The 13320-nt window shown below is 29.6% G+C and overlaps 1 protein-coding gene across 1 annotated transcript in view; it reads right to left on the bottom strand.

The window, feature by feature from the left end:
* Positions 1 to 13320, bottom strand: part of LOC106465606 (kinesin-like protein KIF20B) — a 104296-nt gene that overhangs the window by 34814 nt on the left and 56162 nt on the right. Inside the window, exons 10-12 of the mRNA XM_013925840.2 lie at positions 9149 to 9385; positions 1823 to 1962; positions 926 to 1082 (exon numbers count right to left, since the gene is read on the bottom strand). Of these exons, the coding sequence (XP_013781294.1) occupies positions 926 to 1082; positions 1823 to 1962; positions 9149 to 9385 (534 nt within the window). The remainder of the gene's footprint in view (positions 1 to 925; positions 1083 to 1822; positions 1963 to 9148; positions 9386 to 13320) is intronic.

Here is a 13320-nt window from a genome sequence, read left to right as displayed (position 1 = left end):
AGCAATACTGATAAAAGAAATGAGCTTATGGTCGATCTCAGTCATGGGGAAGTTAAAAATTAAGACATATATATATATATATATATATATATATATTAAAAACTGCTTTTTAGTATTACATATCTTGTTTTACGGAACAAAAAATAGACATCACATGCACAAGTTGTGTTCCTAAAACCAGTGTTTAACTCCACGTGCACAGGAGAGGGTCAAATTGCATATGCCCCAACTTTGTACAGAGTACCATTCAACAAGTTATACTACAATAGTAATATTGTACCAATTCACATTAGAGTAAACAATATACAAGAAACAATATACAGGGATACAAAAAAAATATTATTAAGCTAGACATTAAATATTATCACATGTGATGATCAAGAATATTGAATAATATTTCAATCAGTTTTGAAATTTTACTATTTAAATGAGAAGAATAAACATGAATATAATATACCGTCAATTGAGGATATACATAATTGACAAGAAACACCTAGTTGAGGCTCAATAAACATTACAATACAATCAGAAGAATACTCCATATCAAAATATTTTGCCATAAAAATATATTTGAGGAAATGAAATAAAACACTTACATACTCTCAGTATAGCACTGAGGATGTCATGAAGACCAAGTGCATCAGCATCTATGGCCCCACTATTCATGTTATACAGAGGACCTGTTTGTTACTATAAAAACAACATCTCTCTCGACCTCAATCAAACTTTGGTTTTAGGGTTAAAAACGAATCTAACCAAGTGAATCATTCAATTTGTTTGATGTATCTGCTTGCATTGTGTGTAATCATTTTGTTGTCCTTTTTTGCATCTTACACATGTAAACACAAACACAAGCTTATACTACATAATTTTTTAACTTTTAATTATATTACTGAAGCTTAAAACTTTGATATAACTATCTTACCACAGAAGGATCCTTGTCAACTTCAAAAGATTCACTAGCATCAATATCATCCTCCATTCTGGCCCTCTTCCTTGAGTTACACAATGCTTTCTGCATGATCTCCAACCTTTTTTCCATCAATTCTTCTGCATTTTCTTCTGCTTGTCTTAAGTGTTCACTGCCCAAAAATAACAAATTTTACTAATTACTCTATATATTTCCAGAAGTGGCTAAACAAGTAAACCTCAGACTAGAAAACACAGTCTATAAGTTATATTTTGCTACATAAAAAATGGTAATTTCATTGGTAACTTTTTATATTTTCAAAGCATAAATAAATAATTTTAACTATGAAGTATCATACAACTCTTTTGGTGGGATTCTATCTGTATTTGCTATTACACAACATAAAAATGATACTACAAAAAACTGTCAAGCTCAACCTGTATACACAGTTCATCTTTACTAGAAGTTATCTTAAAACAAAAACCATAGAACTTTACAACTATGGTTAAATGAGCTGTTGTTACTGGTAGGAAAAGCTTGCACTTGTCAATTTATAAACAAGAACTATTCCATGTAACTTTGTTTTTACTATTTTAAATTAACGTATAAAATTTGCAAAATGAAAGACAAATTCAAAAACTAATAACTGGATATTGACTTATTAGAACCTAAATAAACTTTATAATCTTTTTATAGGAATGTTTAAATGTCTACCAATTGAAACAAGCTGCTGAAATGTTTTAACTAAACCAAAAAATCCCATTTCACTCTCTGGCTTGCTTGCATTTTCAAACATCTCTTATCTACTAGTAGTTATATAAAATACCTTAAATGAATCTTTGAGAGCTATACAACTGTTCAAAATTGCCAATTTTGATTTTTAAGAGATATTATAAATAAAGCATAGCTCACTTATATGTGTTCTCTATCTCAACAAACAGCTCGGAATACTCTTGGCACACTTCTGCTCTTATGTCGATTTCCATTCGAGCCATCTGACGTTTGGCATCAATCAATTCTTGTTCAAGAAACTTCACTAACTGGATAAGCTTCTGTAATAATAATAATAATAATAAAAATGTAATAAAATATTGGTGAAATTTTATGTTTATTACCAAAAATTCCATGTGGGTAGAAGCAATGACCATATTTCTTGTGTATGTGGCATAATGATACACAACACATCTAGTTAACTATTTTCCTAAATGTCAGTACAAAAACTAACCCATATGAAATACCACAGATTGCTTTCAAACAACTAAAATAATGGCTAATGTATAAGTAGCTTAAATTATTACACTTCACTACTTCAGATTTAATCTAAGAAATTATGAGAAAGCTGTTACTCAATGTGCCAAAATATGAGCTAGTGAACATTTCTATCATTGGTGTGCAAATCAGTTTGTTCTGATACATTTTCTCAACATCACAATTTAAGTTCTACACACAAAATTAGAAGTGGCAAAAAATTCTAAATTCATAAGAAAATTACATCTGAACACAAGCAATACTGATAAAAGAATGAGCTTATGGTCATCTCAGTCATGGGGATTACTGTACATGAAAGTTATGTTACTCTTTCTATTGGTGGAGAACTACAGCATTATGATGATTTTGCCACAGGCTAGCATAATATACACAGACATGTGTAGGTGTGGGAGTTTATTCAAGGCTTGTAGCATGGATAGGAAATTCCATGGCAGTTGCATGCAAGGTAATAGCTCTTAGTGGTGCAGAGAGGTAAGTAGTGTTTCTGAGCTAAGTTATAGAAAAGATGTATAATCTTTATCAATTAACATAAACGTACTTGACTACAAATATTTCTCAAATAGTCTTTTAACACTAGCACTGCCACACTACAATAATTTTGAGAACTGCATTTTAAATGGCAGTGTTAAAATGAAATATAACTCAAAAGTTTTATTTAGGCACATCAAGCCAAACACTGTTTGCTAAAACACCATATAAAACATGAACAATTAAGCATAAAACACTTCTTCAATAAATTAAATACTATAATAAAATAAATATATCAAAAGAAAACAGGAGGTAAACAAGTATAAACAAACACACACACAAAACTAAATAAAAAGGAGTAGGTATTTATTTTCTAAACAATACACATTTGTAAAAAGACCATAAAAATATTATGCAATTTTGTAATGTGAATGCACTTTCTTGTAAATAAACTTCAAAGTAACCTAATTAACACAATTCTTGCAGATGAAATGCTTTTCAGCTTTTGTTGTGCATTTACCATAAGATCCCAAGACTTAACACAATACTCAAAATGAGGCCTAACCAATGACATATATAACTTCTTTAGACTTATATCCAATATCTCTGTAGCCATAAACTAAAATCCTACTCACTAGCAATAGCACACTACTTACAAAATTAAGAGACCAATCAACCAGAACATCAAGATCCTTTTCACTGTTAAGGTTATTCCTATCAAAATTATACCTATAGTTTAAATTATGATAACCCACATGCATTACCTTGCATATATTATAATGAGAAGCCATCTATCATTTATTTGTCCAACTGACCAAATAATCTAAGTCCTTTTGTAAAGCAGCAATATCCTCATCACAACCAGGAACCCCCAAGAATTTAACTCTTTTACTCAGATCTCGGTCCAATCAGCCAAGTTTGTGACCCAAAGTTGACAGTTAGTTTTTATACTATAACATCTAATATGTTCTGTGTATCTTCATGATATTTCACAAGCTCTCAGTAATCATTAAGAATCATTTTTAGATAAAACTTCAGAATTTTTAATAAAGTATTTTCACTAAACATTTCTCCATGAATATATGGAGTCAAAGTGTTGGCAACTCCTAGTGAAAAGTGATTTTCCTGTTAACTTTCCATATGATTTTCTTCATCTGAAAAACCTCAAATTTCATTTGCATGATCTCTAAAACCGCCTAAAAAAAAGAAGAAGAAAAAACCCTAAATTACCCTTTTTTCTTTCAATAATGACTTCAAATTGTAACATGAAACTGCTTTCGTTTATCCTCAATAGCTTTAAACTCATAACAATGTACATATGTTTATATTTAAATTTTATTGCCTTTTGAACAGTGTGTCATGATATAAAAGACTGTGTAGTTTAGATATTATTAATTAATATGTTTTGTGAGGGAATATTTTATTATTTAGTTTTTATAATAATAAGAGTTAAAAGCAGATGATTGTAGGACGTTATGTTTATAAGTCATTGATGTTGAGAATATCGAACGTAGCATGCAATACATTGACATCGAGAATATAGAGATTTCTAGAAGTCCAGAGAATTAAGTGATAAAGACATAAGTAGTGTGAGACGAGCAAAAACAGCAGACAGACAATAGCAGAAGAGAGTAAAGTTATGGGCAAGGAAAAGTTCAGCATGAAGTTAACTACCATAGAAGTGATAGGCTTAATGTTTAACATGTTAGAGTAAGACTAACAGTAGAAAAGCATGGTTCTAAAGTAATTGAATGAACCTGAGTGCACTTTGACAATAGGAACAGAGGATATTTAGAAGAAAGAACACCAAATGATTGCGGTAACTCTCACCACAATTGTAAGTGAATAACACACAGAATACTAGTGCGATAGTAATAGAGAAGATAGTTCGGCTTGTCAACTGAAATTCTAAAGGAATTGAATAGGTCTACATGGACTTTAGACAACAAGAAGAGAACTATATATAAATAGTGTTTATGATATGTCTATAATCTCTATAGTGTGAAGACTGTTTTACATATGTTTAACTTGTTCCGAATATATGTACATTATGTAAAAAGAAGTAAAGTGTGTGCTGTTTATTCATCATTGAATTTATCACTAACAACTCACAGACACCTACTGTAGAAACATTCTAAGCCCAACGACAACACAGTATATATTTATACTATTAAGAAATATAAGTAAAAGCCATTTATTTCAACAATTGGTAAAAAAGAATTTAATTTTTTTAAATTCTGACTGTGTCTAATTAATATTTGCACCATATAAATTTAAATCACTAAATAAACCTATAACTCACGTTACCCTATTAAATCACGTAACACATGGACTACTTTCATGCCCATCTTGTGAAACTTTTTATTATTAATATTCTTTATTTTACTTAAACTAACTTAAACTTTTTTTAATTTTTACACTTTAGTTACTTTCATAGTAATGAATAAAGAATACACATGAAAAACAAGGAATAAAGTACTTACCTGGATCTTTTCTTTTTTTGCTGTTGAGATGACATCTAAATCTACTTTTTTTTATACTAATGGTACTACTGCACTAAATAATTTATTTAACTAAATAATATACCAATGTCCCATAACTATAAAAAAAATTTCTGGCTTTCTAGCTATGTAATAAGAGCCATTAAAAATCAGCTAAGCTTGTAAATGTTTCCTCATGGGAATATAGTTTGAACTGGAAGCAAAATAGACAATTCTCTGTACAGAAAACGATGTAATATGTCATTTGATAGATAGAAACCTTGGCTTTCTATTGGTTACAAATAATATAGTATTAAATATCAGAAAGAACTACTGGTAATTTCTGAAAGAGAGGAAGTAACATGTGGGTGCAGCAAAAAGTGTCTGATTTTCTATTTGATGACTCTGTGACAGCTGGTCAAGGCAAGAGGGGTGTGATTTCCTCTTTTATGGCCTGTAACTAAATAAGGTTGAATGCTAGAAAAATTATGCTTTGCCTGAGCAATGACAACATTATAATATGTAACTTCCTGAAGACGAAAGGCTGAAGACTTTCTAAACGTCGTCATCCACATTTGTAGGTTTCTACAACAAGCAGTTGCTGTCCATTTGAAACTTAGATTCAACTTACATTAAATTTCATACCTCTTGTATGGGTGGTAAATAAATTAGAAAAGAGGGGCTTCCTATAGAGAAAATGTCACAATTCTCATACTAGGGGAAATTAAGGATTTATTAAAATATTGCCTTATAAAATTAAGAACTTCAAACCTTTATACTATTAAAATATGGATTATTAACAACATTTTTATGTTATATTTATTTGTATACCATGATAAGAAAGTGATTCAATTAAATTTTGTTAACATAATCAGCAAATTTCAGTAATTTATTGACTATTCCTTCACCTATCATTGATGTAAATCAAAAAGAGCAAAGGTCCTAACACTGAGCCTTGAAATACCCCATTTGTGATATTAATCCAGTTTGACTGAGCTTCATTTATAACAACCACCTGTTTTCTTTCATCCAGCCATTCTTCTATCCAATGAGCTGACTTATCCCCTACACCTACATCCAGAATTGATTACACTAATGATAACAGGGTGGAGCGGTTGTTATTATTTAGTGTTAGATAGACAGAGTGGTAATGGAATCACCTCTAGGTCCGACTCTTGCAAATATTTTTCTATGTTATATGAACATAAATAGCTGGATAATTATTTCCTTTATTACAAACCAGTATTACATAGAAAGTATGTTGATGGTACATTTTTTTAATCTTACATAACACCGATCACGCCAAGAAGTTTTTAGAATACTTAAACTCACAACGTCCATGTATAAACTTTACATGCATGATGAAAAAAAACAATAACTTAGATTTTTTTATATACGTTCAAATAAACAATCTATATCATATGTATTTACCGTAAAAACAGTTACTGGCTTATATACTCATTTCGACAGTTTCATACCAGTCTCCTTCAAACATAACTTCGTTCTAAATAATATGTGTTCTGACTACTTCTGTCTTCACTCAGAATACACTAATTGCTGAAGCTAATATAGCTTGATGCTAAACTCTCTTTAATTAGGAGAATTTCATAAAATGTAGAAAATTTATGCTTAAAAGTTGACAATGAATACTAACCATCTACCCACATGATTCTTTTGAAAACTAGAGCTAGAAACTGTTAATCTAGTTTGTTGGCCGAACAAAAAAAAAATCAATCAATCAAAATTAGAAATTTTATATTTTGTGTATTTGTTAATGGATTACTTTGAAACGTGGTATGTGAAGTAAGAATCCAGTAGAACACCTCCACTGAAAATATGTGATTACCAAGTTCCAAGGTATAGAAAGTGGAAAATTGCTAAATTATCATTCCTGTTAATAATGTGTCTTGATGTTACAATTCTCATACTGGGAGATTGAGGATTTTTTAAATATTTCCTTATAAAACTAAGAACTTAAGACTTATATAATATTAAAATTTGATTTATTAACTGTAATATGATGCAAAGTTTATTCTTATACAATTATTATAAAGTAGTTTAATTATATGTGAAATGTCACTTTCTAAAAAGTTGTGACATGCACATTCTGACCTAACTGTAGCATGAAGATTAGGAGCAAACAAGGATTAAAAATTTGTTAGTTTTTGCAAACCAGAAGACATTTAAAATTCAAAAATTACTACTGCAAGAAACTCATGAATATAGGAGGGATAGAGGTAGATGTTTTCCCTCATAACAATTACTCCAAAATATTTCAGTGTTAGAAATATAAATACACTGTAAATGTTACTGTAATACAGCCATTATGGTGGTGTACAACTCTTGATAAAAGCTTAAGCCCATGAAATAAAGAAATATTTCTAAAGATCATCACTGTAAAGCACAAAAAACAGTAAAATTACAGTGTTGGAAAAATTTAAAGAAACTACCTAAGTGTATTTTTATTTCAAGGAAATTTTTTCAATTAAAATTTATCAATGCTAATAATAGATATTGAGGTAAAAGAAACAAAACAAAATAATACAATATTATAAAAAAGTCATAATTTGTCACCTGGTTTTTCCCTCAGCCCAGTCATGTGTGCTAAGAAGCCCCAACAAAACTGGGAGGCCAAACTTTCTGCACCAAACTAGATATATAGGACTAACATGAAGCCCCAGATCCAGCTGCTAGGAGAGCAAGGATTGCATCATCATTGGGCAAGCCAGATAACTGATTATAAAAGTTAATAATTTATGATTTATATGCCAGCAACATTTAAATTTTAATAGAGTATGCATGTACTACTTTTTCTTTGATACTAACTAAAAATGCTGTTGTATCCGTGAACAATGTGCTCAATTAATATTTCAGTCAATACATATAAAAATAATGGGTTACATCATGATCTTTTTTCAATAACTCTGTACTTTTCTTAGGGTAAATGTTAAAGGATGGTGATAAGTTAATACAATTACTAAGGTACTGGTAAAATTCAATTGTTTTGAAATTTATTTATATATATATAATAAAAAAGTGACAGTACTCTACATTATTCTTTTATACAATTAATATTTTTTCCCCTCTCTTTTGATATGCACTTTTTATTGTTCTTTTACTACAGATCTGCCCCAGCAGCCTCATAAGCACCAGTAACAAAGCTTTCTGGATTCACTCACCAAGCAGTTTTGGCAATGCTCGACTTTCCATAACAAATGTTGTAGTTCAAGTTGGCATTTCTTTGAACAGTTTTTTTAAATCATAAACCCATATCCTTAAATTATGCATTGTTTTAATATATATATATAAAAAAAGAAGAAGAAGAAGAGAGAGAGAGTGTGTGAGACACAGATTAGTTATTCAAACACAATTCTCAATGCATGACTAGGGATCTGCAAAAGGTACAAACCAACGGAGCTGGAAATATTAAGATGTTATTCAATTCTACAAATTTACAATTAAAATAAAATGTCTTGCAAAAGAGTGCCAGTGGGTCAAATAGCAAATTCATATGATTGTAATGAGGTAGTCTGAAGCAGAAAAAGAATTTAGCAGTGAAATAAATATGAGGCCCAAACTATCAATTGATTCACCATTTGCCACTGAATTATACCAGTTTTGGGGAACTCTTAGCCCTCATCAGTAACCCTATTCATTGACTAATTAAGAAGAATAAATGCTACATATTCTTCAAATGTTATAACTATAGGGTCATTGTAGTAAGTAAAAGACAACTAAAAACTTATCTTTCTGCAAGAATAGGTTTTATAATGTATTGTACATTAAACTTATAAGGTACAAAGAGTTTAAATCATACAGATATATATTAACTTTCTGAAATCTTCAAATATAATTATTAATTTAAGTTTTATTTTATATAAATTTTAATGTTTAAGTAATATTCACTTCTAAAAAAATTTAGCATAAATCTTTCTACTGCTTAGTACATTTATTGCTAAATCTATTTTTCTAATAAATGTAGAACATCCCTTAAACAATAATTCAAAACCAAATTTATAACCTGATACACTTCATCAACTTTGGATTCCTCTGGATTAGCAGTTTCTTCTTCCTCTACTTCCTCCTCCTCTACAAGACTTTCTTCCTCCATTATTGACGTTGAAGCCTTAGCCACTTGCCTCCCACGACTAAAACTGGACCAGCGATGACTGGACATAGCCCAAGCTTCTGTTAATCTGCTAACAACCTTGCTGACCACTGATGACTTTTGTGGATCATGCCAGTCAGTAGTCACAATCTGACAAGATAGATATTTCTTTAAGTAGATGTATAAGAGATACTCCAAAACAAACTATTTATACAAATTTTTCTAATGTTCATAATGAATAATAATCAACACAATAATTTATCAATGAAACTAACTTATCATCATAACACATTTTCCAATTTTGAAAATACCTTATGAAGAATGTTTATTATTATTGTTACCTTATCTAACCAAATAAGTTTCTAATTTCTACATTTTAGTTACTTTTATAAAAATAAATAAACCTTTAAAAAATCAGCTAAGATTGTCGATGTGAATACAGTGAGAAAAGGTTATAAACTGAAGGTGAAATAAACAATGTTCTATACAGAAAATAATGTAATATAATACATCATTTGAGATATTAAAACCTTGGCTTTCTATTGGTTAAAAATAATATTGTATAAAATGTCAGAGAGAACTATTAACAATTTGTGAAAGAGAGGATATGACAAGTGGGCATGGGAAGTGGATCTAATTTTACAGTTTATGACTCTGTAAACAATTAAGTTTGAAAGTTATAAAACTAGACATTCCCTTAGTAACAGCTTATCATAATGAGTATTTTACATTAAATTCCATACTTCTCAGAGAGGTGTTAAATTAATTAGAAAAAATGGAAGACTTAGAAAATAAATGTTAAATTCTCATACTAGGAGATATTGAGGATTTTTAAAATGCTGCCTTATAAACTACATTTTGATGCTAAGTTTATTCTTATACAATTATTATAAAGTAGTTTAATTAAATGTTGAATGTCACTCTCTAAAAAGATGTGACATGCAAACTTTGACATACCCAAAGCAAGAAGGTTAGACATATAGTTTCCTGAATTTAGTTTTCTACATTTTGTTTCTTTATATACAAATGCTGGAATTAGTTTGCTTGGGTTAAATCATCCAAAAGTTAAAGTTAATGTGGCAGTTGCAAACAATGCAGCATAAAAATGATTCTTTGTATTAAAAAGTGATAAAAAATATATTACACAACTGACTTATTGCCTCAAACAATTTTTCACTCTTATCATTCTGCTTGAAAATAAATCATACAGTCAAATTTGTTGCAAGCGGTTAACCCTGTGTGTACAGGGTCAGTCTATTGGACTAAGCCCATTATTGGAGAATTAATGTTTACTATAATTCTTAAAATTTAAAAAGCTTTTAGCAAACATCAGAATTTTTAATAACGTATTTTTGCTAAAGATGTATCTGTGAGTTTTAATACTGAGTTAGTCTGACTCAGACTAGGCTGAGTGCAAGATGATTTTTATGTTAAGAATAAAAAACTGTCTTTCATCTTACAGTTTTTATATTTTATTTGCATGTCTTCTAGAACCTCATAAATGAATATCAAGTTTTTTTCAGGAAAAAGATATATTTTTTCTGTTATTTTTACTTATCATAATACAACCATGTGCTGCGATGTGCTGGCACTCATGAAGGAATAAGTTGCTTATCTGATATATAACAGGCAATAAAACCATTAACTCTCTCGCTACAGTTAATTCGACCAGGTTCATAACCCCAAATTGACCGTTATATAGTTTCCATACTATACTCTTTGTTTTGTGTATCTTCACAAATTTTTGCAAGCTTCCACTATATATTACAAGTCTTCTGTATGAGGAAGGAAGAAAGAAAAACAGAACTTTTAATGACGTATTTTTACAAAAAATTCCTCTATGATTCTTATGTTAAGATTTCAATTTTTTTTATTCATCTGAAATTTCAAATTTCCTTTGTGTAATCACTAAAACCTTCTAGATAATAAAACGTTTTTTTTCAGTAAAACTTTATATTTTATCTGTTATTTTCTCTACCCTAATTTTATACACATTCAGCCAATTCTATTTACCTCATAACCACCATAAAAGAAAATACAAACTAAATCTAAGTTCCTTTTTTCTTCTAGTATGACTTCAAATTGTAACAGGAAACCAATCTTTACAAACCTTAAGACTTAATAAAAAAAAATTATATTTTGTGTATGAAAGGATTGTAATGTTTACTGATAATCTGCCAAATTTCATTAACATAAGCTTACTAATTTAAAAGTTATAACATGAAAACTATAACAAGCACAAAATGGTTAAGAGGCCGGTCCCAGGGACTGAACCAATGCTGAAAGAGTTAATGTATCGAATTACATAATGTTGGGCTTGTCATAAGTATACCCCATGAAGAATTTTATTATTATTCTTTATCTAACCTAATAAGTTTCTATTTTTATATTTCAGTTACTTTTGTAATAAATGTAATATAATACGTCATTTGATAGATTAAAATTTTGGTTTTCTATTGATTACAAATAATACAGTATAAAACATCAGATATGTTGGCAATTTGTGTAAGAGAAGGTACAACAGGTGGACATGGCAGGAGGGGTCTGATTTTTTTAGTTTATGGCTCCATTAACAAATAAGATTGAAGGCTATAAAAATTATGCATTGTCTATATTTTAGTGAATAATTTATATTAAATTCTGTACCTGTTTGAGGGTTAGTAAATAAATTAGAGAAGAGGGAAGACCTACAGAGCAAATGTCACAATTTTTATATTAGGGTAGATTGAGGATTTTTTTAAGCATCTCCTTCAAACTATGTTTTGATGGCAAATTTATTCATACACAATGATGACAGTTTAACTCTCACTACAGTCTCGGTCAAATTGACTGAGTTCACGACCCTAAATTGACCTTTATAGTTTCCATACTATAACTTCTAATATGTTTATCTTGCAGACAAAAAATCAAACTTTTTATGAAGTATTTTCACTAAAAATTTCTCCACGAATAAGTGGAGTCAAAGTGTTGACTGCTGTGAGCACAAAATGATTTTCACATTAAGATTAAAAATACTTTTCTTCAACTGAAAAATCTCAAATTTCATTTACTTATTTTCTAAAACCTCCTAAATAAATTTCAGATTCTTTTTCAGTAAAACTTGATATTTTTTCACTTATTTTCTCTACTCTAACACTATACGTGGTTGGTCAAATGGACCAAGCATGTAACCATCAAAGAACAAAAAAATATTTATACGACCCCTTTTCTCTTTCTAAAATGACTTCAAATTGTAACATGAAACTACATTTGTTTCTCCTAAATAGCTTTAAACTGTAACAGTATACATCTGTTTATAGTTAAATTTTATTGCCCTTTGAGCCTTGACTAACTGATATTCCTGCTGTAAAATTTGTAAATCACTTGACAAACATGTGGTTCTCATTATGTTAATGAATTATATTATGCATATTATTAAAAACAAGAAATAAAGTACCTACATGAATCTTCTTTTTTGCTATCCACGATACTCAATTCTACTTTTGGACATAAATGGTAGTACTGCACTGAATAATTTTATTTAATTAAATAATGCACCAAAGTACACTGTACAACAACATGCAAAAAGCGAACAATGTCCCATAACTATCACAATTTTTGTGGCTTTCTGCTATGTGACAAAAGCCAATGAAAATTCAGCTCAAGTCATCAATGTGCTTTCTGTGGAAATAAAGTTTGAGCTGGAAGCAAAATAAACAATTCTCTGTAAAGAAAATAACTTTAATATAATACATCATTTGTTAGATAGAAACCCCAACTTTCTATTGGTTACAAATAATATAATATTAAATGTCAGAGAGTAATATTGACATTTTCTGAAAGGGAGGATAATAATAGCTGGAGACGGCTTGAATGGGTAATGAAGAAAAACTTTAATATAAGTTTAACATAACATCAAATGTACAATGTTTCGACAAGGTTTTGTCATCATCAGGTACAAGTAATTTACACTGACACGGATATATATATAAATTATTGAACATAGAAGTCACATGACCAGAACTGTGGTGAAACTTAGAAGAGGTATCTAGGCACCCTGGGGTGTTGGTTTAGAGTAGGGTTGTTTTGTTCAATTAAAATGGATT

The sequence above is a fragment of the Limulus polyphemus genome, unplaced genomic scaffold (assembly GCF_000517525.1).
Source record: "Limulus polyphemus unplaced genomic scaffold, Limulus_polyphemus-2.1.2 Scaffold1998, whole genome shotgun sequence".
In the NCBI taxonomy this organism is placed as follows: Eukaryota; Metazoa; Arthropoda; class Merostomata; order Xiphosura; family Limulidae; genus Limulus; species Limulus polyphemus.
This window is presented reverse-complemented; position numbering and strand designations above follow the sequence as displayed.